Here is a 26098-nt window from a genome sequence, read left to right as displayed (position 1 = left end):
GGCTCCCGAGATTAGGACCTGGGTACCTTTGGGACCATTATTCAGCCTACCACACCTCCCGTGGAACCCCAACTCCTTGGCATGGTCAAGGTCCCCCATGGGCGCCACCCCATCTTGCACAGCTCCGGGGTGCATGCTGCTTCTGTCTGGACCCCTCTGCCCTTCACCTTTACCTTTGTCAGCTGTACCTCATCATTGAGGTCTCAGCTGAGAGGTCACTTCCTCCAGAAAGCTCCCGGGAATGCCCCAAGTCCAGATTAAGCGCCCTTTTGTGTGCTGCCATATACCTGCCTTCCTTGCTAGAACAGTCTCCTGTCCGTCTCCCGCTAGACCTTGAGGGCAGGACTGTGCCTGTTCACTTTGCTGTTGAATCACCATCAGGAAGCGCAACATGTGGCACACGCTAGGCATACAATACATTTTTGTGAAATGTGTAAATTCAAATATGCATAGAAAGGGTACTTTAAAAACTACTCACTAGTTATGGGTAATTGTCTTTTTTAAAAAAATAACTTTTTCACTGGTCTGATTCTCTTGTTTCCTTCTTCTTCTTTTTTTTTTCCTGCAGTACATATGCATTCCTATTTTTATGATTTTTTCCCTTTAGGAAAAATAGAGAAATTAATATTTATAATTTAGAGAGAACAGTTGTGTTCTTAGGATACTACTTTTGGGTATGCAGGTGGGGATTGAATTTTCTGAATGGAACTCAGCCCTTCAGCTCCCCTCCCCCACACTGATTGCCCCTCCTTTCGGGGGGTCTTTCGTATTTGTTTCTTGTGGCTGCTTGAACACGTCACCGAAATGTAGCCCCTTAAAACGACACAAATTTATTATCTCGGGGTCTCACTGGGCTCAAATCAAGGTGTCAGCTGAGGCTGTGTTCTTTTCTAGAAGACCCAGGGGAAAAATTCACTTGCTCGTCCTTTTCAGCTTTTCATATTCCTTGGCTGGTTCCTGTCTTCCTCCAGCTTCGAAGCCAGCAACAGCAGATTGTGTCCTTCTCACATTGTATCACGATAACACTGGCTTTTCTGCCTCCCTCTTCCATTTTGTAAAAAATCTTGGCGAAATACCCATAAAATGTATCAGCTTCGTCATTTTTTAAAAAAATTTTTTAGTATTTATTTATTTTTGGGAGACAGAGAGACAGAGTGCCAACAGGGGAGGGGCAGAGAGAGGGAGACGCATGATCTGAAGCAGGTTCTAGGCTCTGAGATCTGAGCTGTCAGCACAGGACCTGACGCAGGGCTCGAACCCGCAAAGCATGGGATCATGACCTGGGCTGAAGTCTGGCGCTTAACCGACTGAGCCACCCAGGGGCCCCAGCAACCAACTTTCTACCTTATGGTTCTATGACACTGACTACTTTGGAGACTTCATATTGGTGGCATCAGCCAGTATTTGTCCTTTTGTGGCTGGCTTATTTCAATTAGCAGAATGTCCTTGAGGGTCATCCATATTGTAGCACGTGTCAGAATTTCCTTCTTCTTCTTCTTCTTTTTTTTTTTAATGTTTATCTATTTATTTATTGACACAGAGAGAGAGAGAGAGAGAACAAGAGACCTAGGGAGGGGCAGAGGGAGAGGGAGAGAGAAAGCCCAAGAAGGCTCCATGCTGTCAGCAGAGAACCCGACGTGGGGCTTCAACTCACGAACTGTGAGACCATGACCTGAGCCGAAACCAAGAGTTGGCTGCTTAACCAACTAAGCTACCCAGACACCCCAGAATTCCCTTCTTTTTTAAGGCTGCATAATATTTCATGGTATTACCATACATCGTTAATGCATTCATCTGTTGATGGACATTTGAGTGGCTTCCAACTTTTGGCTGTTGTGATCGGTGCTGCTGCGGACATGAGTATATACATATCTCTTCAAGATCCTGCTTTCAATCCTTTTGGATATATACTCAGAAGCGGAATTGCTGGATCATAGGGTAATTCTATTTTTAACTTTTTGAGGAACTGCCACACGGACCACATGTCCTCAGTGGCAGCACCATTTTACATTCCCCACCAACAGTGTCCAAGGGTTCCCATCTTTCCACAGCTTCATCAACACTTGTTATCTCATGTCTTTTTTTTTTTTTAATGTTTATTTATTTTTGAGAGAGAGAGAGAGAGAGAGACAAAGTGTGAGCAGGGGAAGGGGCAGAGAGAGAGGGAGACACAGAGTCCAAAGCAGGCTCCAGGCTTTGAGCTGTCGGCACAGAGCCCGACGCGGGGCTCGAACTCATGAACCGCGAAATCATGACCTGGGCTGAAGTTGGACGCTCAACTGACTGAGCCACCCAGGCGCCCCTGTTGTATCTTTTTGATACTAGCCATTCCGACAGGTGTGAGATAGAGGTCTAATGTCATTCTTTTGCACGTGAGTTTCCAATTTTTCCAACATTTATCGAAGAGACTCTTCTCCCCCACTTGAATATTCTTGGCTCCCTGGTCAAATATTAATTGTATTAATAATTAATTGTATTAATTGTATTAATATTAATTAATAAATATTAATTAATTTCTGGTCCCTAAATTCTGTCCCAGGGGTCTATGTGCCAGCATCATACTGTTTTGGTTGCTGTAACTTTGTAGTAAGATTTGAAATCAGGAAATGCGAGGCCTCCAGTTTTGTTCTTTCTCAGGATTGCTTTGTCTATTTGAGTTCTTTTATGGTTCTATACACATTTCAGGATTATATCTTCTGTTTCTGTGAAAAGTGCCATTGGAATCTGGATAGGGATTGTGTTGATCTAGAGATGGCCTTAAGTACTATGGACATTTTTAACAATATTCTTCTGATCCATGAACACGGGACATTTTTCCATTTGTTTTTGTATTTGTTTTCAATTTCTTTCATCAATGTCATGTAACTTCCAGTGTGCAAATCTCTCACATCCTTGACTAAATTTGTTCCAAAGTATTTTATTATTTTTGATGCTCTTGCAAATGGGATTGTTTTCTTTATCTCTTCTTCAGATAGTTTGCTGTTAGTGGATAGAAACACAAGCAATTTTTGCAGGCTGATTTTGTATGCTGTACCTTCACTGAATTCATTGATTAAGTCTAACAGGTTTTTGGTAGAGTCCTTAGGATTTTCTAGATATAAGATACTATCATCTGCAAACAAAGACAATTTTATGTCTTCTTTTTTGATTTGGATGCCTCGTATGCGTTTGTACTGCTTGGTTGTTCTGGCTAGGGTTTTCAGGACTGTGTTGAATAGGAGGGGAGAGGGTGGGCACCCTTGTCTTGCTCCTGATCTCAGAAGGAAAAGCTTTCAGGGTTTCACCATTGAGTGTGATGTTTGCTGTGGGTTTGTCATGTCTGGCTTCTTTTATGTTGAAGTATGTTCCTTCTATACCCAATTGGTTGGAGTTTTTGTCCTGAAAGGATGTTGAATTTTGTCAGATGCATTTCCTGCGTCTGTTGAGATGATCATATGATTTTTATCTTTTGTTCCGTTAATGCGATATATCACATTTATTGATTTATGTGTGTGGAGCTATCCTTGCATCCCAGGGATAAATCCCACTTAATCATGTTCTGTGATCTTTTTATTTAAAGTTTATTTATTTACTTATTTTGAGAGAGAGAGAGAGAGAGAGAGAGAGCACCTGTGAACAAGGGAGGGACGAAGAGAGAGAGGGAGAGAGAGAGAATCACAAGCAGACTCCATGCTGTCAGCACAGAGCCTGACGTGGGGCTCGATCTCACAGACCGTGAGATCGTGACTGAGCTGAAATCAAGGGTCAGATGCTTAACCAGCTGAGCCACCCAGGTGCCCTTCACGTCGTATGATCTTTTTAATGCACTGTTGAGTTTGGTTTGCTAATATTTTGTTGTGAATTTTTAAATTTGTACTCATCAGGTATATTGGCCTGTAGCTTCTTTTCTGGTAGGAGGCTCACCTGGCTACCAGGGTATCAAGGTAACACTGGCCTCATGAAATGAGTTTGGGAGTGTTCTCTCCTCTTCAAACTCTTTTGGAAGAATCTGAGAGGAATTGATATTGATTCTTCTGCTTTTTTTTTTTTAATGTTTATTTATTTTTGAGACAGAGAGAGACAGAGCATGAACGGGGGAGGGTCAGAGAGAGGGAGACACAGAATCTGAAACAGGCTCCAGGCTCTGAGCTGTCAGCACAGAGCCCGACGCGGGGCTCGAACTCACGGACCGCGAGATCACGACCTGAGCCGAAGTCGGACGCTTAACCGACTGAGCCACCTGGGCGCCCCTATATTGATTCTTCTTTAAATGTTTGGTAGAATTCACCAGGAAACCATCTGGTCCTGGGCTTTTCAAAACCTGGGAAGTTTATGATTACTAATTCAATCTTACTTGTTATTGGTCTATTCGGATTTTCTTTTTCTTCACGATTCTGTGTTTGTAGATTGTACGTTTCTAGGAATTTGTCCATTTCTTCTAGGATATCCAATTTGCTGGCATATAATTGTTCATAATATTCTCTTAAGATCCTTTGTACTTCTCTGGTATCAGTTGTAATGATGTCCAAATCGTGTCTAATTTTGTTTGAGTCTTTTCTCTTAATCTTACTAAAGGTTTATCAATTTTGTTTATCTTTTCAAAAAACGAGCTTAATTTCATTGGTCTTTTCTATTGTTTTTCTCTTCTCTCTTTCATTTATTTCTGCTCTGATCATTGTTTTTTCCTCCCTTCGTCTAATTTTGGGCTTTGTTTACTCTTTTTCTAGTTCCTTCAGGTTGTTTATTTGAGATCTTTCTTTTTTCTTAATGCAGGTTTTTATTGCTATAAACTTCTCTCTTAGAACTGCTTTTGCTGTATCCCATAACTTTGATATGTTGAATTTCTTTTTTTTTTTAAATTTTTTAAAATGTTTATTTTGAGAGAAAGAGAGAGAAAGTATGAACTGGGGAGGGGCAGAGAGAGAGGGAGACACAGAATCCAAAGTAGGCTCCAGGCTCTGAGCTGTCAGGACAGACCCTGATGCGGGGCTCAAACTCACAAACTGCGAGATCATGACCTGAGCTGAAGTCAGACGCTCAACCGACTGAGCCACCCAGGCGCCCTGATATGTTGAATTTCCATTTTTGTTTGTTTTAAGGTATTCTTGGCTTCCATTTTGGTTTCTTCTCTGACCCATGGATTGTTCAGGATTGTGTTGTTTAATTTCTACATATTTGTGGATTTTCCAGTTTTCTTCCTACCACTGATTTCTAGTTCATACCATTGTGGTTGGAGAAGACACTTGACATGATTTCAGTCTTAAGTTATGAAACTTGTTTTGCGTTTAGTTTACTTTGAAATGCATCAAAAACAAGATAGATTGTTGAACAGATAAAGGAACGTATAGCTGGACAGATGTGTGATAAAGAAGGATATAGTAAACGTTAAGGGTAGAATAGCCATGCATACATGGCTGTTCATTGTCTTACTCTAAATCTTTATGTTTGAAAATGCTCATAACAAAATGAAAAAAAATTTCTGGTAAGCCATTACCCCGAGAGAGCCAATCCTTCATTCGTTTACATGCAGATGTACATATACCAGAAGTTCTAAACTGGGGGCAATTTAGCCCCAAGGGGACACTGGGTAATGTCCGGAGACATTTTGATTGTCATGACTGGTGGTGCTGCTGGCATCTGGTGGGTAAAGGCCAGGGATACTGCTAAACATCCTCCAACGCACTGGACAACCCCCACAACCAAGAATGCCCTAGCCCCAAACGTCAATAGCGCTGAGGCTGAGAAAGCCTGACGTATATAGCTGAGTATCTGAATATAGATATCCATTCATATAGATGTGTATATGCATGTTTTATGCTTACATATATTTTAAACAAAATCGGACTCACAGTTTTATAACCTGTGTCTTCATAATGTATTGTCACGTTCCCAGGTAATTAAATTGGCTTTAACGCTGTCATATTTTAATGGTGATTATAGATGTATATGCTGTGATTTATTGGGCCCAGCTCACTCTGGGCATTTTTAGGTAGTTGACCAATCTGTAGTCTACCTCAGTAGAATTTGAACCTTCGCTGTCAGACAAATCTCTATCCTGTGTGGTGAAGATATCTTCGGGAAAGGCTCGTTGGTCGTCCTCGGGACCACCTTGGGTGTCAGCATTCTCTGTGCCTGGAACGTTTGTTCTGGGGCTTTCCAAGGGCTGTCGTCTTGGGGTGGTTTTTCCCCAGTGGCTGTGGCCAGCAGAGGCGGCAGCCCACAGTGTGGCACCTCACCAGCCCTGGGTCAGCGTTGGGCTGTCCCAGCTGTGGATCTGGGGTGGGAACAGGGAGCCCTGTTCTCCCTCCCCTGGTCCAGGTTCTGCTGAGTTCCTGAGGACACAACTTGACTTTAACCTGTGTCTTTTCTCAAATATAGGTCTCCCCTTCTGATGACAAGGGAAAGGAAGAATGGATTACAGTCACGAAACCTCCCTAGTCCCGTGTGGACAAGATAAATACATCTCCAAGTAAGGTTTTTTTGCTGTAGTGTTGTGTCCCCAGGGGCCAGTGCCACATGGTTGGAAACCCCTGGCACAGGAGTCTCTTCTGTATGTGGGCGAGCAGGGGCTCCTGTCGGGGGGAAGAAGCGAAGCTCCCGATTGTGAACTAGTGACAGCACAGCAAGGTTGGTGCTATAGATAAAAACATGCCCCCAGAGCCTGGCCATAGACCGCGAAGTAAAGACCTTCAAGACATGGCACCCTTGGGTGCTCAAAAAGATGGTGTCCTGGAGGGCTCCCAGGAGGAGGAGTTAATGGTGGTGGCTCGCTGTGCTACCTGTGGTGTCCCTTTGGGGGGGTGTCCCAGCTGGGCTGGGTCCCTGTGCTGCCGGCGTTCTGACTAAACGTTCAGGTGCCCCCTGAACAGGAGATAGTTTCATTGCTCTGTATGTACGAAAATCTCTCGAGCTCAGATTTTTGGCTCATGTGAGCCAAAGTGGACTCTTCCAGATTATCTGTTTGAGGATGTATTTTTATATCTGGCACCAGGATTTGTTCACGCTGGGTGCTCTGTATCTGAGCTAAATGTTTAGCTTATCTGCCACCAAATTGTTTTAATTCCTTTACACATATTTGGCCATATACAGACACGCAGTTGTGTGAGATATGGATCGCTCTTATCTCCTCATTGACGGATTTCCCCGGGTACTTCTGCTGACCAGTAATTTGAGATCTGCATGTTCAAAAGGGCCAAACGGCTCTTGCGTTAGGTTATTTGGAGTCGCATTTTTCACTAATTCACTTAGGCTTCCATAGCATTACTCCGATTTTTCTAGGTTTAGCTTGGCAGGAGATTTTTGGAATTTCAAGCCAGCTTTGACCTCTGGTGTGGCCCCGCATCGCTGTGTTGAAATGGCTGGAGTCAGAGGGACCGAACTTCATAACCTCTTGCCTGAGATGAGGCAAAAGCACACGGCAGCCTCCTCAAGCCTCTCCCTTCCCAGCCCCCAGGCACTAGCATGCACTTTCCCATAGACTGTTCTCAGGTTCAACGCGGGCTCACCCTGATCACAAAGGCGGGAAGTCCTTGCTCTTTCTTGTTCAGGAGAGCTGTGTTTCCAGAGGACCACCTGGAAACCAGGATCTAACAGCTAGGGAGGCCTGATACGAGGCTTCGGAGGGAGATTGGCAAGTTAAAAAACATTTTTTTTTTGTTTATTTATTTACTTAAGCAGTCTCCACACCTAACATGGGGCTTGAACTCATGACCCTGACATCAGGAGTCCCATGCTCCTCCACTCAGCCAGCCAAGCAACCCCAAATTTTTAAAAAAATGAACTGAAAGGAGCCACCTGGGTGACTCAGTCAGTTAAGCGTCTGACTTCGGCTCAAGTCATGATCTCACAGTTGGTGAGTTCGAGCCCCACGTCGGGCTCTCCGCTGTCAGCACTGAGCCTGCTTCAGACCCTCTGTTCCCCCTCTCTCTGCCCCTTCCCCACTTGTGCTCTCTCTCTCTCTCAAAAAGAAATAAACATTTAAAAGAATAAATAAACAAAAAATAAAATAAACCGAAAGCATCTAGAATACAATAAAAAGATAAAAGTTTGTAGAATAGAATATTACCAGGGCCCAGAACCCCCTTCTGCCCCCTTGTGGTCACTGCTCCCCAAGGTGAACCACTATCCTGAATTCTAGCACCCATTTTATTATTTTTTTTATTTAAAAAAAAATTTTTTTAATGTTTATTTATTTTTGAGACAGAGAGAGACAGAGCATGAACAGGGGAGGGTCAGAGAAAGAGGGAGACACAGAATCTGAAACAGGCTCCAGGCTCCAAGCTGTCAGCACGGAGCCCGATGCGGGGTTCGAACCCACGGACCGTGAGATCGTGACCTGGGCTGAAGTCGGACGCTCAACCGACTGAGCCACCCAGGCGCCCCTCTAGCACCCATTTTAAACATTACATACCTGGAACCATACGATACGTGGTCTTTTGTGTGAGGCTTCTTTTGCTCAGCATAACGTCTGTGAGATTCATCGTGTTGTGCGTAGCTTGTTCATATTCTTGCGGCTACGTGATATTCCACTATGTGACTCAGCTCCCTTTATTCATCCACTCCACTGTTGATGGGAGTTTGTAGGTTTTTAAACACGCCCTAAGGTCATGTCTATGAAGCTTAAGTTAGTGGGGTCCAGACCTTTTAGCTTTCTGAAAAGCCCAGAAGTTTCTGAGTCTCACAGAGGCCTACAGGGATCATCCTGTCCTAACTCACAGCATATGTGAGGGAGGGCAGACAGTGGAGACACCAGAGAAACCTTGTCTGTGGACTTTGTAGTGCGTTGGCCTCTGAGCCTGTGCCTCGTGGGGAACGGCGTATTTAGCTTGGGTTTAGGGAGCGTGGTCAGAACTGCCAGGCTTCGTCAGCAGGCGTGGCCTGCCTTGGTTTTCTGGAGTTGTTCCTTACGCTTGGTGTCTACTCTTGACCTGGATCTTGGGGGAACATGAAGGTGGGGGTGGTGGCTCTGTGTGTGTGTGTGTGTGTGTGTGTGTGTACATGCATGTGGACAGACACCCAGACTGGGGTGGCTGAAGGCCAGGTTAGAGGTGAGAAAAGAGGGAATGACGGCATTCAGTGGCTTCAGCTAAGAGTGTTACACCTTTTGTATTTTTTTCCCCTAAGGAACGAACTTCTCCTGCATCTGAAGACCTACAATTTGTACTATGAAGGCCAGAATTTGCAGCTGCGGCACCGTGAGGTAAGGCGTCCCTGGGGAAGGCCTGTGGGCCGGCCAGACTTTGCCTCCGTGTCTCCAGGGTCTAAGGGTCCCTGCCTCTCCTGCCCCTGGGAGAGGCCTCTCATTTAGGATGTCAGTGGTGTCCCTGGAGTTCTTTGGAAGGATACCCCCAGGCTCATTTTGTTCTAAAGAGGATGAGCTTTTCTGTTCCAAGGACATTTCTGGGGATGTGAGGCTGAGCGGGGGGTGAGGGGGGTCCTCCAAAGGGGGACTTTCATGAAATCGGCAAATCATGTGAGGTCTGTGAGGAAATGCTCTGCCCTTCCCCACAGCTGTAGCGGTCTTCCTAGGGTGTCTTCCCAGGATGCTCTTTGCTATCCTTCCGTCTTTTCCCAGCCCCCATCCTGAATCTAAGCTTACTCATCCTGTATCCATTTCTGTAAAGCCTGTTATCAGGTAGATGATGAGCTATATAGGAGCCTGGTAGAGTAATTTATACTCAAGTGTTCTAGACTGATAAGAAGATATGTGTAATACCATGCTAAACACATTTTCAGGTTATCTAGCCATGGCGATTTAATCCATAGAAACAGATATCAGTCAGATGGTAGAATTTCAACTACTAAGGCAGGCTGGTTGGGGATAGTATGTGAGATGCAGTGACTTTTTCTGTGGCCCTTAAACCAGGCAAAGTCCTACTTTGCCTAAATCATGTGATGTAAGAGTAGTGATGCCAGCCTCGACCAGCTAGAAGGCATACATATAACCTGTTCTTTTTTCTTTTTTAATAAAGTTTTTTAATGTTAATTTATTTTTGAGAGAGAGAGAGAGAGAGAGAGAGAGACAGAGTGGGAGCAGGGGAGGAGCAGAGAGAGGAGGGAGACACAGACTCCGGAGCAGGCTCCAGGCTCTGAGCTGTCAGTACAGAGCCTGATGTGGTATTTGAACTCACGAACCGTGAGATCATGACCTGAGCTGAAGTCAGATGCTTAACTGACTGAGCCACCCAGGTGCCCCATATGGCCTGTTCTTAAATAAAGCTTCTCCCCAAGCTTCCCCCACACATGAAAGTTGTTTCACTTATCTCCTGCTTTCTTTTATTCTTCCCCCACCTCTCTGAGGGTGATCCTGGGATCCAGGTCAGTGGTTCATTGGACAGGTGTCATCTTTATCCATACAGCATAAAGATGTGGCTGTGGCCCAGGTCTGACATCTGTGGGTTTTTATGAGACTTGGGAAAGAAGGCCTGACCCTTTTATGCATTGTCCTGAAAACTTCTCCTAATTCGTGGCTGGGCCATTTGCAAGATTTAGGTCCTTGAACAACGTTTCTGGGCTGTGTCTTACAGAATAAATTCTCAGAATGTTCTATGATGAAAGGGTTTCATGGTCATCAATGAGACTAATTTCTTTGGGATAAAACATGCAGATGCCCTTAAAAGGGTTTCACATTTAATTTCTTACCAGTCAACAACCCTTGAGTATAAACTGGGAATCCTTACAGGACCTGTTCACCTCGTGGAGAGCCGTCAGGTAGCACATTAGCTAATTAAAGGCTCTGGGAAGTTCTGCTGGTAAGAAATCTGATTAACACATCATCTCCCAACTCATGATCACTTGACACCCTTTTTTAAGGTACCAGGTGACCTGTTAGAGGAGCTAGTATTCTGTAGAATCAACTTGGGGAAACGTTACTTTGAATCTCCGCAGGTCAGATTGCTAAACACATGTTACGGCTAAACACGTATCACTTTCCCTGGTAGGGGAGGGGAAGTAGCTAATGCAAGAATTTAGCTCTTGCTTTGTTAGCAAGGTTAGTCTCACTTTAAAAGATGTATTCTTTTTTCTGCAAAGTATTAAAAAAACACCCCATTTTTTTTTTAAAGTTTCTTTATTAGAGAGAGAGAGAGAGCGAGAGAGCGTGAGCACGAGCAGGAGAGGGGCAGAGAGAGAGGGAGAGAGAGAGAGAGAGCATCCCCAGCAGGCTCCGCACTGTCAGCGCAGAGCCCGATGTGGGACTTGAGCTCGCGAACTGTGAGACCATGACCTGAGCTGAAATCAAAAGTCAGATGCTTAACTGACTGAACCACCCAGGCGCCTGAAAAAATACCCCATTTTTTATAATTTACGCACATGTACTTGAATTTCAGGGCAACTTTTGTGTTGACCCGTGAGGTCATCGGGGTAGTTTGCAGTGGGGCGCATCCTGGAGCTGGGGTGTGAGTATAACTGGGCGTGCCCAGCAAGGACACATCAAGGGTGCTGTCAGCTGTCCTCCAGCGTGACGCTGGTGGGGTTTTCTGGGCTGGCTCACTGTGTCAGTTGCTCCGTGGGCAGGAGGAAGATGAGTTCATCGTGGAGGGGCTGCTGAACATCTCCTGGGGGCTGCGCCGGCCCATCCGCCTGCAGATGCAAGATGACAATGAACGCATTCGCCCCCCGCCATCCTCTTCCTCCTGGCACTCTGGCTGTAACTTGGGGGCTCAGGGGTGAGTGGGGAGAGATGGGACCGCAGGAGGGGGGGGGGGACCGGGCGTGTCTGGGGGTTCTGTTCTTGAATGTTCTTGAGTCGGTAAATGCCACCTTCATCCAGCGAGCCTTGACCCCAGCGCCCCACTCTCCCACCTGCGCTGCGGGTGCACCTGTTCTCGGCTTAGGAGGAGGAGGAGGAAGGAGCAGATGTTCGTGTGATCTGGCCACCGTGCCTGTCACCACAATCACTGGATGAGAGTGAGAGGGGAGGCGCACCAGCCAGCGCCTGGCTGAGCAGTGAGTCCTCCGTCATGGAGAATTCCGGAGCCTCTGAGGGGAACCGCCAGCGGCCAGCCAGGCCTAGCCTACAGATTTCCGAGGGGACACCTGGTGTCCCAGCACCTCTCCACGGGGACCCCTCCTCATAGAATGACCCTGCACCGGAGACACTTAGGGTTCCAACGTGGAAGCTCTGCATGTCTGGGAGGCCCCCTCTTCCGGGTCCCTGCTGGGAGTCTGGGAAGGTCTGCTCCCTCCCTCCCTCCGCAGCCAGATGGTGGCCGAGCACCTGTAGTGAGGCCCGCCCTCTTTACCGGGCCTTCTTTCTGGGACTTTAGTTCTTGGTATCAAGTGACTAGCTGCGTTCCATCCAGACACTTGTCATTGGTCCCTGCTGCCCTGGGGCCGGAGTGTTGGGGCAGGGGGTGCCAACCTCGCAGCCAAAACCGCAGCGATGTGTTTTCTGTTTTAACCCAGAACCAAGCCCTGTTGGACACGCTGAATGTTATGTTAAACTCCACAGCCAAATCAATCTTTCTCTAAAGTGGAGAGAAAGCTACACTGTGGCCAAACCCTGGAGCTGATCTGCTTTCTTTCCAAGGGAATTTTAGGAGGGAAGTTGTTGCCCATCCCATCAGGCGCTGCGAGGTCTAGTCAAGTTTCTCTGGCTTCATCTGCCTTTGATGGTTTCTCACTCCACTTTAATTTCAGCATTTCTACCATATTTGATTTCCTGTGGGTCAAGCCCTTTCCACAGCCGCATCCCAATGCCCGGACTATGCTGCATTCCCTCCCCTAAGTGAGAGGATTTTTAAAATGCCGTTTGACCGCGTGATTTTCGGCTGAGCCTGCTAAGGGGTCCTTCACTCTGCACACTTGTTTCTTCCCCCATCCCTGCAACATCAAGCGGTCTTGGTTGGTTCTTGAAACCTACTAGTACTTTGAGAGAGTTGTCAGAACCGTAAGAATGTTAGCTCTGATGCCTGCTCTAAACGTGACTGCCTGGACCACTGTGTCCAGAAGGATGCTGAGGCCAGTTTCTGCTTCGATGCGGGAATGGGCGGTGGCCTCTGTGAGCGTCCAGTGCTCACCGTTCCTGAGAGGCTCTGACCAGTTCCATTCTAGGGTCAGAAGTCCAGAGTTCTACTACAACAGGAAGTTCTTTCAGATTTTCAATTTTTATTGTCTTTTAAAACTATCATCCCTGGACCATAAGTCCCATCTCTGCTGGGTGCCAGGGAGTCCACACTCTTCTCATTATGGGATGGTCCTCATTGGTTAAGTATGATTCTCCTTTCGAGCCAAATCCTCTGTTGATTTTGGGTGTGCTTCTCTGAGCTGCTGTCATTATCCCTTTTGGCTTCGGGGAGTCATTTGCCAATTACCATGGCAACACCAGGACTCTGCTCAGACTGCCTGCTTGTGATCCTTTCTCCAGCTCGGCTGAGCATTCCGTCCGGCAACCCCAAGAACTCGATCATCAGTGGCCCTTCTGATGAGGCCCTGACCCTCACGGCAACCAACCTGTTACTTTCCATTCCTTTTAGATACTTTCCATTCCTTTTAGATGCCATTCCTTTTAGATTCCTTTAGAGTCACTCCTACAACAGAAAAGGATCCGAACTGGAATCTTGTCCGGAGATTATTAGGGTTTCCCAAAGAAGCTATAGAACCCATATGTGCTTAGAAACTGCACGCACATAGCACGTGGATTTTGTTCTTCGGTGTTCTCCATCCTGGCCTTGGTGAATTGGGTGCTTATGTTGCTGCAGATGCTGGGAATGAGCATATTCTCCTCCGACATACCCCCTCCCTACCCAGTGCTCAGCCCTGGAGCCGGGCCAGCCTCATGGGACACTTAGCACGGGCCGTCCATGAGGGTGTGGCTGGTCCTCTGCCTGGCACAGGCGAAGTGCTCCCCTTGGAGGAGAGGGAGTATCTCTCCACAGGGGCTGAGCCAGGCTTCTTTTTGTTTTCTGCCTCCCCAGCACCATCCTGAAGCCCCTCACCGTGCCCAACATTCAGATCTCAGAAGTGGATGCCCCACCCGAGAGTGAACAGACATCGAGTCCCACAGGTACGTGCGTGGAGGGCAGGGCTCCTCCTTTGGGCCCACTTATGTGAAGACCGATGCGGTTATAGATGTTGTAAATTAAATAAATGAAATTCACATGGTTCAGGATTCAAAGAGGATTCAAAGGAAACAGGTGAAAATTCCCCATTTTGTCTACTCACCTAAGAGGTTCTCTCCCTAGAAAAAACCTGAAGGCATGGTGAGAATATCTTGCCGAGATATTTCTATATGAATACAAGCAAATACACAGCAACATACCTTTATCGTTGGACGTCATTTCTTTTCTTCCCCCATTTACATAAGGGGTAGCATTTTGCACATCCCTGTTTCTTTTTCTTTTTAAAAAAATTTTTTTTAACATTTATTTATTACTGAGAGACAGAGAGAGAGAGAGACAGAGCATGAGCATGGGAGGGGCAGAGAGAGGAGGAGACACAGAATCTGAAGGTGACTCCAGGCTCTGAGCTGTCAGCACAGAGCCCGATGCGGGGCTTGAACTCACAAACCGAGCAAGATCATGACCTGAGCCGAAGTCAGACGCTTAACCCACTGAGCCACCCAGGCGCCCCTGCACATCCCTGTTTCTATTAGTTTGTTTTGAGGACTGTTCCGTACAAATCCATGAAGAACTTCTGTGTTCTTTCCATTGTGTGAAGAAATGTGGATCACTCCCTGCTGATAGACATTGAAGTCATTCCAGTCTTTTATTTGTTTTGAGAGAGATAGAGAACACATGAGCAGGGGAGGGACAGAGAGAGGGACAGAGAGAATCCCAAGCAGGCTCCATGCCGTCAACTCGGAGCCCCACGTGGGGCTTGATCCCACAGAACCATGAGATTGTGAGCTGAGCCGAAATCAAGAGTCTGACGCTTAACCAACTGAGCCACCCAGGCACCCCAAGTCATTCCAGTCTTTTGCTGTGACAAACAAGTTTGCAATTAGTGGCCTTGTACACGTGTCATTTCGCACATTCATCAGTGTCTGTAGGATTCTTCCAAGTGGAATTTCTGGGTCTGAGGCTATGCGCATGTGTAATCTTGAAGATATTGTCAGCTTGCTATATCTTGCACGTCCTTATGTCGTGTTTATCCTGTGCCAAGCGCTATTCTAAATGCTTTGTGTGAATTAATTCACTAAACTCTCACAACAATTCCATGATGCCCATTTTATAGGTGAGGGAACTGAGGCATAGAGGGGTTCATGATACATGGCAATGGTGGAGCTGGGGCTTGACCTTGGGAATCTGGCTCTGAAGTCTGTGCTCTGAACCTTGTCACTGGATTGCTTCTCAGTGCATCATACCATATGTTTCCACCCCCACCCCCCCCCCAGCGGGAAACACTGTTTTTATGAAACGCATTTTGGGGGAGGCGGCCGTGGGTACCGTAACGTTGGCCACAAAAAGGGTACTGTGTGCGAACCACCACGTCCCGGGTCCAGGCAGACAGAGCTCGTTTCTCCCTTCCCTCTTAGACTCCAGGGGCCTGAAGACCCTGCAGGAAGACACCCCACAGCTGATGCGCACGCGCAGTGACGTTGGGGTGCGTCGCCGTGGCAACGTGAGGACACCCAGTGACCAGAGGCGAATCAGACGCCACCGATTCTCCATCAATGGCCATTTCTACAACCACAAGGTAGAGAGGATGGGGGGTGGGGGGTCAGGGGCCTGGGGAGCCTCAAAGGAATAAGGTCTCTCCCCGGGCAGCCGCCCCCTCGAGGCCGCAGACGTGTGGGAAGCCAAGTGTTTGCTGTTCCGTCTTTGGGTCGTGGGTGGGCTTCAGGCTCTGCCGGCCCTGTGAGGGGTGAGGGACCCCAGATCAGGAGTCCCCTCAGGGTGGTGGGTGAGATGACCCCACAAACATCAGAGCCATTCCCCACTCCCCGGAAAATCCACATGTTACCCACTTCCTACACCGCGTGCCTCTTAGCTGCTGTGGGGTCTCCCGTTTCTGTGAGCTAAGTGCTGCCCCTGCTGCAGAACTCAAGGCAGGGGCGTCCCTGCACCTCCTGCCTCTCCCAAAGCTAGCTGACCCTCTTTTCTCCTGCTGCCTGGTCCGAACCCAGCCCCGGAAGCAAGTGCATCATGGGAGAGCGGTCAGAGACCTTGTGTGGAAGTCACAGTGGAGGGGGCCTTGTGCGTGTTTTATCTGGAGAGGAGGTCTTCCTTATCTGGGTCTATTCCCCCTCCCCTGCCCTGCCACATGCCAAACTCAGAACCCCCAGCCTCCCTCGGGGGCGGCGGGTGGGTGATGAGCTCCTGAGTTAGGCAAAGCCCAGGGCGGCCTTATTGACATCAAGGCCCACTGCTTGCCAGGCCATCGGGGCTCTCAGGGTGCACAGGGTAAGTGCCATTGTCACTGGGCCCTGTACCTCAGGTCGCGGGGCCTGGACACCCAAGTTTTAGTGCCCCGGTCCTTGTTCCCACTGCCAGCCTGAAACAGACCTCTCTATTGACAGACATCAGTGTTCACGCCGGCCTATGGTTCTGTCACCAACGTCCGCATCAACAGCACCATGACCACCCCACAGGTCCTGAAGCTGCTGCTTAACAAATTTAAGGCAAGTTCCTTCTGCTGGCTGGCCTGGGATGGCTGGTGTGTGTGCCCGGGGCAGAAAGAGGGGCTGTGGAGAGTGTGTGGTAAGGGGGCACCGGGCAGACAGTTTGGTTCTTCAGACCCTGTGGCATCAGCATCACGTAGGAGCTTGTCAGCAAAGCAGAGCTTCTCAGGCCCCGGGCCTGAATTGGACCCGCTGAGTCCAAAGCCCGGAGGTGAGGCCGGGAGCCTGTTGGGCAACTTGCGGGGGATTCTGAGACCCCAGGCCTGATGACTGGTTTGGGGCTCTGTGTACAGACTGACTTCTGAAACACATTTGGGGAACCGACTCTGAAAAAGGAACTTCAGGGGGCGCCTGGGTGGCTCGGTCAGTTGAGCGTCTGACTTGAGCTCAGATCACGGTCTCACAGTTTGTGAGTTCGAGCCCCGCATCAGGCTCTCTGCTGTCAGCACAGAGCCCCCTTTAGATCCTCTGTCCCCTCTCTCTGCCCCTCCCCTTCTCATGCTTGCTCTCTCTCTCAAAAATAAACATTAAAAAAATTATTTTATTTTATTTTATTTTTTAACGTTTTTATTTATTTTTGAGACAGAGAGAGACAGAGCATGAACAGGGGAGGGGCAGAGAGAGAGGGAGACACAGAATCCGAAACAGGCTCTAGGCTCTGGCTGTCAGCATAGAGCCCAACGTGGGGCTCGAACTCATGGACCGTGAGATCATGACCTGAGCCGAAGTCGGACGCTCAACCGACCAAGCCACCCAGGCGCCCCCCAAAATTTTTTTTAAAAAGGAACTTCAGTAGATGTGTAAATTATAGTGCATGAGTTTTTTTAAAGTCCTGTTGTTACTCTGTTTTCCACAATCCCTTTATAGGAATCATCCCCTTATCTTTTGGAGTCAGAGATTCTTATTTTTATTGAGGCCAGTGTCGCCCAGTGGCCTAAGGGCGCAGGCTCTGGGTTCGAATCCCCAGCCATCACCTGCTGCATGGATGAGCTGAGCAACTTACTAAAGCTCCCTGTGCTTCTGCTCCCTTGCCTGTAAAATGAGGGTTAATGGGACCCCATTGAGGGGTTGTCAGGAGCCTTAGATGAGTGAATGCATGCAAAGTGTGGAACGCTGTGCTTGGCAGGGTGCAGGAAGCATCAGCCCTGATTATCTGCTGTGACTGGTGAAGTTCCCGGCCTGCCCCCTCTCCTCATCCCCTCTGAGAGCTGTAGATAAATAGCTCCCCCCTCAAAAGTTGCCTAAAATTGATTGAGCTTTGTGGCATTCAAGAAGGAATGGCTTGGGCTTGGGATGTGTGAATATGTGCTTCCTCCAAGTATCTTTTGTTTCTGCTTCAGATCGAGAATTCCGCAGAAGAGTTTGCTTTGTATGTGGTCCATACCAGCGGTGGTAAGTGTGAAAAATACCGTGTACTTGAACATTTTTACTTCACTCAAAACAGGAAAACAAACAAACAAACAAACAAACCAAACCTCTGCCTCATTTGCTTGTCGTTTGGATTTTGGAAACCTCCAAATGTTGTTTGCCTCCAAGGCCAGTGGGCTCACTGGCTGAGTCCACTGGGGAATGCTGTATGTGGTCAGGAAACAAACACTAAAACGTAACTGCTTATTTAAAGAGACCAATTCCTCCAGTAGAGTATCTTCCAAGGATTTGAGCATGGTAGTTTTGTTAGGGAGAGGGGGGAGGGAATGGTTGCTTTGAACAAGAATTGTTCATTCACTATTCAGTCTCCTGACTTACGTGGCCGCATCTCTTAAGGTGCCTGGGCCATTTGGGCCCCTGAGTTGGCCACTACTTATGGTGAGAAGGGCCTCGGGCCGAACTCAGGGCTGCTCCTGGCTGTGTGTGTGTTACAGAGAAACAGAAGCTCAAGAACACCGATTACCCGCTGGTAGCTCGAATCCTCCAGGGCCCGTGTGAGCAGGTCTCCAAAGTGTTTCTTATGGAGAAGGACCAGGTGGAGGAAGTCACCTATGATGTGAGTCCCCTTTTGGTCGGCTGGTCTGTCCTCAGGTGGGTGGGGATTTGGTTGGGTTACCTGCAACTGGGGTATAGCTTGACTTTTTTGGCCAAGGGCCATGCCCCATTTTGCTGCCATTCCTCAATACCGGGTTTCCTTGAAGCCATTAGCAGGGAGAATGAATGCAGTGGCTAGACTGAGGGTATGCCCTGGGGATTTGTTGGAGGTAGGCTCAGGCACCAAGTGGTTTCCATGGAAGGAGTAAATGTCTTCAGCCTTTCTGGGGTACCGTAAGAGGCCCGAGAAGTTTCTGCAAACCTCTCTTAGCGGCTTCAAGAAGTTAGCAGTGATTTTACCTTATCTCATGCATCAGTCAGCTTTTGCTGTGGTAACAAACATCCCCAAATCTTAGCTGCTTACAACAGCATTTACCTTTTTCTCAGGAGGCCGCAGGCAAATAGCAGCAGCTCTGCTGGGGGCTGTGGGTTGAGTTCAGGTGTGCACTTCATGTCTCATTCAGAGACCCAGGCCTAAGGGGTAGTGCCTCCCTGAGATACACTTCTCATGGCAGGTGCCTGTAGTGCAAGTAACCAGGCAAAACCACGCAAGCTCCTTTGAAGCCTCCACTCAGTTGTGTCTTACATCACGCCCACACACATTCCATTGACCAAAACAAGTCACGTAGCCATGAATAGGGCGGAGAAATCCACTTTTCCCGTGGAGAAGAGTTGATAAAGTAGGGTGGGGATTCTTGTGGGGGGTGAGAGATGGCTCACCCGGGAACCACCCTCACCCCCACAACCTCTCCAGAGTAAGCTCCCATTTGGACACCTGCTTGAGACTCGAGATGCAAACCATCGTCCTGAGCCATGGTTCCATAAATCCTCTTAGGGGCGAACACGGAGTTTTATTGAATACCACGGGTCAGGTTTTCCTCTGCATTGCTGCATCAGGAGAAAGTGCTTTTCCATGTTTGATTTCACCTTGTCGTGGACTGGATACATGGGGACGAGAAATGAGAAGTTAGGAGATCTGTATCACGTATAGGGAGCCATCTCGATGCCAGCCTTGAGAAGAACGAGGCTTGGCTACTGCCTTTAAGGAAATCTTGGATCCGTGTAGAAATAGGTGCCCGCGGCTTTGAGCCTTACGTAAGAGAGACACCAAAAGGAATTGGAATAGGGTTGGGAGGGGGTGTGTGTGCGCCCCAGACTTACTTCTTCCTCCCCAGGTGGCCCAGTACATAAAGTTCGAGATGCCTGTCCTTAAAAGCTTCATTCAGAAGCTCCAAGAGGAAGAAGACCGGGAAGTCAAGAAGCTGATACGCAAGTACGCATGGCCCCAGGGCGGCTGGTTGGGCTCCTCCCAGGGCCGTAGGGAGCCCAGGTGTTCAGGTGCCTTGCAGGGACTGTGCTGAGCAGCTGTGTGGGCCTGGGTCCCATGGACCTTCTTCCGGGGGCTTCCCGTGACAAATGTGGATCTCAGATGGGGACACAAAACCTAAGTGTGTTGGTCTCTTTGCTTCTTAGGCCAGCTTCTCATTTTGATGTGGGACATAAAAGCGTGCCAGAGAAAGCCATCTAGGCAGCGGAAAGTAATCTGAACAGCCCTCCCTCTGAAATCCTTTCCTCCTACCCTTCTCCCTTCTCAACATTTCTCTTCTGGAAATTGCATTTGGGTTGAAAAGCCCAGTAAAGCTTCTCTCTGGGGAGGATTTAAAAAAAAAAATCCTGGTTGAAGTATAGTTGACATATAATGTTATATTTGTTTCAGGCGTATGGCATAGCGATTCAGCAATTCTATGCATTATTCAGTGCTCACCGTGCGCGACAAGTGTGGTCACCATCTGTCACCATATATTATTACAGTATTATTGACTGTATTCCCTATGCTTTTCATCCTTGTGACTTTTTATTTCATAACCGGAAGTTTGTACCTCTTAATCCCCATCACCTGTTTCACCCTATTTCTCGGGGGTGGGGTTTTTTTTTTATTGTGACTTTGATGTTTTTGGTTATGTTTTATGATATTTTTTGCCATGTTTAGCCATAAATCTGGCTGCTTTTCATGGATACAGCGGGACAGTTGATTGACTTCTGCCACTGGCGAATAGCACCGATAATATTTGCTGTATCAATGATAATAGCTAGTATGGTAGCAGTTAATATTTATTGAACACTTACTATGTGCCAAACTTTTAAGATGGCTTTTGCTGTGCGGTGTCAAGCCCTGGACTTAAGGAATGTTCCCGTTAGTCCTACAGCCGTACACACCCCAGCGTCCATGCTGCCTTATTAGTTCAGGGAGGGGGTGGAGACAAGTCATGGACACCCAGGTTTGGTAGTTGTTATAGCCTGTTCCGCAAAATGCGGGTACTGATATTAGGTTGAACCGTACGAAGTTGCCGCTGCCGTTGTAGCCCCCCCGCCCAAGTAGTCAAATAATGGCAATTGCGTATGGTCCAGCCCAGGTGAGGATCCCGTGCTCCTGTGTCGTGGAGCCTTGGGCCTAGTCAGCACTCGGTTAGCGGAACCCTTACTGTTGGTGTTTCCGTTTCGCCTTCCCATCCTTCTTTTTGCCAGAGTGTCTAACTATAGTCAAGTTGTCCACTTTGGATTTGGTCTGTTCAGTTCCTCTCCTCTGGGTGTGGAAATGAACACAAGCCACAAAGTGGCGGATGGCTGGGCCTGTGATAGAAGCAGAAGGAGCGACAGGTGGCCCCTGTGGCCCGGGTGGTGGGGAAAGATCAAGAGGGGGTGTGTGTTGCCTTCCGCTGTCCACCGCAGCTGTTCCTGTCCCCAGGTACACCGTGCTCCGGCTAATGATCCGGCAGAGGCTGGAAGAGATGGCTGAGACCCCAGCAACAATCTGAGCCACAAGAGGGAGGGGATCCAGATGCCACAGGGGCCGCCGCTGACATGAGAAGACGCACAGGAAGCTGGGTACCTTCCTTCCGTGGAAACCTTTAGATGCAGACCTCTCCAGCTCCCACAAGCCACCATTTGCTGCCCGGAGCAGGATGGGGAAGCCAGCAGACAACTCCCCATCCCTGGAACCCTGTGCTCCGCTCCTTTCTTTCACTCACAAGGACTTTTGATTTTGTTATAAGGACCCAAAATGTGTGCGCGGGCGTGTGTCCGCACATGAGCGCGTGCATGCACTGTAAGTGTGTGTATCCACGTGCCTACCTGACATTCACATGCCATTGAATTCCAAACAACCAGCACAAGTGCCACGGGGCTTGCAGGTAGGCTGGCCGAGACGGGGAAAATCAGACGAGTCACCAATCCGAGGGGTTTAAGTCAGAGGGAAGATTTCTCTCCTCCAGTGCCAGGGAGCAAGCCACACATGTTTAGAAGGGAGGAGACTCAGCCAGCGCACCATTTGGGATATTTATATGTTAGTAGAGATTCTCCCTGTACACGTAACAGGATTGGGGATTGGAACTTAACAAAATAACAGCCCCATGCTCCCGGGGGGTGCAATGGAAAAAGATAAACCGTCCTTGGGGTAGCTGCAGTAGGCCCACACGTTTTTACACTGGAAACTTGGATTGTTTTAAATAACAAAGACATATGTGATGATCTGCGCGGATTCTGCCTCTGTCCTCGCCTCCACGGCCACGTCTAGGAGACAGGAGAGGAGCCTGATGCGCTAAGCATGCCAGGCTGCCGGCCCCAACTCTTTGGTGCCTCCGTGAGTTGAGGGAAGGGTCTCACCGGTTTGTACGTGGCAGGCTGGCTAGTGTGGCCGGGGCCTGGCCTCGTTCTGGGGTGGCGGCCAGAGAGTTTCCCTCTTTAGGGAAGTGTAGAGGCTCCTTGCAGAAATGACAGGCCTGTGAGCCAGGCCCGTTTCATACCACCAGGGGAGATTCCTGCACTTGATACTGAAGCCATGTGTTTGAAGTCAAGGCTTCAGTCTTTCCAACCACTGGATTCTTGCAAGTGGCCCTCACCTCGTGTGTGGAGATGGTCTTCCCAAGAGTGAGGAGGCTGCTATTGACCGAGGTGGGGCCCAGGTCGGGCTGCACAGGGAGGGTGGAGCTTCTCTTTCGGCCTCTCTGAGCAGCCACCTGGGTGATCTTTAGAGCAGACCCCAATGCAGGGAAAGGGCAGGACAGTCTGTCGCCGTGGGGTCCCCATCAGGAAGACTTCCGGGCAGCTGGGCAACAGTATGGCTGACACAGTTTGAAGAGGGACTGATAGATGCATGGGGGCAGGGTGCCTGGCTGGGAGATCAACCAAGCAAGGCCAGGAGCTCCTGACATCAGGGGTCTCAGCCTTGGTGGTGGAGAAACTCCCCATCTCTTCACCTCCCCTCCAAGGAAGGTTTGGGGAGCTGGGCGGTTGGGGGGAGGAGTGCCAGTGGTCAGCACCTGCAAGGAAGGTAGAGGTTTGCAGCAGAGCGGTTCCTGCCCCCTGCTGTCCCCTGTGGCCTCCGTGGCCTCTGTAGGTGGCTCACAGCTGTGGTGTCATTGTTGATTTTCAAAAAGATGGCACGCTGCCACCTGGCGTGTTGCCGGGGGTCTCTTAGCAAGGCGACCTCCTCCTCGGGGACAGCGCCACCAGCCCTGTGGGGTGTGGACTGGAAATCCGGCGACCTTAGTCTCAATCAGACATCTCCGTGGGCCTCTGCTAAATGCACAGAAAACCCCGGGGGCGGGAGAGGCTTCCTTTGTTACATACAGATGGGCGAGAGCGGGTTTGTGAATGCAAACACACTTCCTGAGTCCTGCCTTTGAGAAAATGACTTAAACTTCTCTTCCAGTTCTTTTTATTTTGAATGTTCACAGCCTTTGTTGGCCCCAGTAATTCTCCTTGGTGCGCGAGGCAGAAAAACCCCCACAAAGCAAACTACTAACCACTAACTTTTGTTGGACAGCTATTTCTGGTTCATAAGAGTTCTCTTTGATTTGTACTAGCACTACGATAGTTTAAATATGGCGATGTTGCAAAACGTCAGGTTTGCCGGATCCCTTGCCGACAAAGTGATGCTAAGGTAGACCTGGCTTTTTAAAGATGGGGGGCGGGAGGGATTCAGGGTGGAAGCCAGGGGAAATCGCATCTTACAGGATATGTTCCACGTAATGTGGGCCGTACCTTGTGGCATTTTGGCCCACCCTGTTTGGAGATCATTTCTTACTTCCTAACAACCCGATCAGGAATTTTGGAAAGGGCCTTCGAAATAGCAGCGGCTGACACAGAGACACTTCACCGCAGTGTGGAGCCGGATTTTCTCACTGGTATCACATGGCCTGGCGGCTTTGAATTCCTGTACCGATTTGTAGGGGGTTATGTAATTGTGTGCAATGAACCTGAAATCGTGTGAGGAACAAAAGGCCAATTTATAGGTTTTTCCCCCTAACTTGTGAAAAGCAGTAGAGCCACATCTGGCTTTCTTTTTCTAGGGGTTTATGTTACAAGGTGATCAAATGAAGGAAAAGCCTGAGTCCATCTGGCTGGGGAGGGGGTCCGCTCCCCTAGGTGATGGTGAGATTAAGCACAAGGTCACGTTCTCGGTGATCACATGAGTGGACAGGTGATGAGTTACATGGGGGTGGGGGGATACCTTGGGGAGAGACTGAGAAGCACAGGTAGCAGGCTTGGCTTGCCTGTACGTGCTGGTGAGGAGTGTGCACCAGGCCGATGGACTTGGATTCTAAGCGAGGTTGAGGAGGGAGGAGCTCAGATTAGCCACCCACCTTCGAGAAAAATGCGGGGACTGGGGTTTTGGTCTGAGACTTCAAGGAGAAATATTTGCACCCTTCCCTCCTCCCTACGGAAAGAAAACAATAATCCTCTCTCCTGGAGATCCCCAGATGAAGACATTTTATCATCACTGTAGCTTAGACTTTGAAATACAATGACACACACACAGCTCTGTTCTCAGATGCAAAACTTCTTGGCACGAATTCTTTTCTGCAGAGTTGGGTGGTTATTTCAGAATGTCAGAAGGAAGAGGAGCAACGGATCCCAGAAGCGCAAGAAACTCTTAAGAGAGGCTCTGTTAAAAAAAAAAAAAAAAAATGCAAAGCTCCTTATTAACATGGAGAAATATGGTGCCCTGGATACATCGCCAAGAGAGAAATTTCTGTACGAACAAGGGAATTTCAGGGCCTCGTGGCCAAACCGTGATGTGGGGGCCGAGACAGCAAGCAGAGCAAGTCTCCCGCGCCCCCCATGCTGCATCCCACGTTTTTGAGTTGCTGCTTAAGTTGTACACAAATTCCTGCCTGAGTCAGGAGATGAGCAGTGGTCTCCGAGAGGGGGAGAGAGAAAAATGAATGTAGCAACCCGCCTTTCAGATGGGACTGAAAGCGGTGACCCCATCGCGGGAGGTTACAGTGCCCCCTGCATTTTACCCAAGCACAAGATGTGGACAAGCGGTGAAGGGAGAGCCTCAGTTTACCCCTGGAGTCTTCCCAGCCGATTGCAGACCTGCTTCCCCGGCCGATGGTTTCTGGTGTGTTACTACTGTTAGTGTCCTTGAGGGTTTCCCCACTTGTTTTAGCTTTGTGACGTATCCTTTTCTTAATCATAATTTGCCCTCTGCAATGGTACATGACCAGGTTCACTGTTGGGTTCTGAACTTACAGACGGATGCATCTAGGGATCATGTCGTAATTTGACAAGGCCTCAGTAGGGGCCACTCATTTCTGTAACATTTTGATATGTTTCCATGCACCAACGTAGATCTTGTTGAAATAAAGCACTTTTCAAAGAGAAGTCCCTCTGTGGATGGCTCTGTGTGTGGCCGCCGGGCGCGGCGCTCTGCCCCGTGGGACGGCGGGGGATGGGAACGCGAAAGCACATCCAGGAAGTCAGTCGATTTTCATCCCCCAGAGTTTCTGGTTTGAATGGGCTCAGGCTTGGCTGTAATATTCCCAGTCAGAAGTGAAATGAGAATGTCCCCGGTGAGCTCAGGCCCTGCTGGAGCCAATGATTGCAGTGGAAAGAGCTGGGAGCCACCATCCCATGAGGCAAGATTTTGTCCTGACTCTACCCCCAGGCCTCTTACGATCCTGGGACCAATTCATGGAACCTTTTGCTAGGACTTGGTTTCCCCAGCTGTAAAATGGCCAAGCCACCCTGTGGGGGTGTGGGGACCTGGACTTGCCTCCGTCAGAGGCAGCTCCCCAGAGGTTGCCAAATGTAAGACCTCAGACGAGGGCCCAAGTTCCACCCCAAGGAGCAGGGCAAGTGTGACGGTTAATTCTAGGTGAACTCGGCTAAGCCATGGTGCCCAGATATTTGGTCAAACACCAGTCTAGATGTTGCTGTGAAAGTGTTTTTTAGATGAAATTAACTTGTATATCAGTTGACTTTGAGTAAAGCCGATCACCTTCCATAATGTGGGTGGACCTTATCCAATAGGTTGAAAGCTTTAAAAGAAAGATCCTGCTTCCCCTGAGGGAGAGAGAATTCTGCCTCCAGACTGCCTTTGGACTTGAGCTGCAGCCCGAGCTCTTCCTCTGGTCTCCAGACTGCCGGCCCATCCTGCAGATTTTGGACTAGCCGCCCCCACAACTGCATGAGCCAGTTCCTTAAAATAAATCCCTCTCTATGTACCCACATCCCGTGGGTCCTCTTTTT

General features: G+C 48.7%; 1 protein-coding gene across 3 annotated transcripts in view; it reads left to right on the top strand.

Moving 5' to 3' along the window:
• Positions 1-25231, top strand: part of RASSF2 (Ras association domain family member 2) — a 44541-nt gene extending 19310 nt beyond the window's left edge. For all 3 annotated transcript variants that reach the window (XM_043602836.1, XM_043602835.1, XM_043602837.1), the window contains exons 2-11: positions 6358-6448; positions 9103-9178; positions 11494-11645; positions 13896-13984; positions 15455-15615; positions 16439-16540; positions 17881-17932; positions 18403-18524; positions 19738-19835; positions 21309-25231. In XM_043602836.1, coding sequence (XP_043458771.1) covers positions 6390-6448; positions 9103-9178; positions 11494-11645; positions 13896-13984; positions 15455-15615; positions 16439-16540; positions 17881-17932; positions 18403-18524; positions 19738-19835; positions 21309-21378 — 981 coding nt within the window. In that variant the 5' untranslated portion in view covers positions 6358-6389 and the 3' untranslated portion in view covers positions 21379-25231. The remainder of the gene's footprint in view (positions 1-6357; positions 6449-9102; positions 9179-11493; positions 11646-13895; positions 13985-15454; positions 15616-16438; positions 16541-17880; positions 17933-18402; positions 18525-19737; positions 19836-21308) is intronic.
• Positions 25232-26098: the final 867 nt, after the last annotated feature.

The sequence above is a fragment of the Prionailurus bengalensis genome, chromosome A3 (assembly GCF_016509475.1).
Source record: "Prionailurus bengalensis isolate Pbe53 chromosome A3, Fcat_Pben_1.1_paternal_pri, whole genome shotgun sequence".
NCBI lineage: Eukaryota > Metazoa > Chordata > Mammalia > Carnivora > Felidae > Prionailurus > Prionailurus bengalensis.
This window is presented reverse-complemented; position numbering and strand designations above follow the sequence as displayed.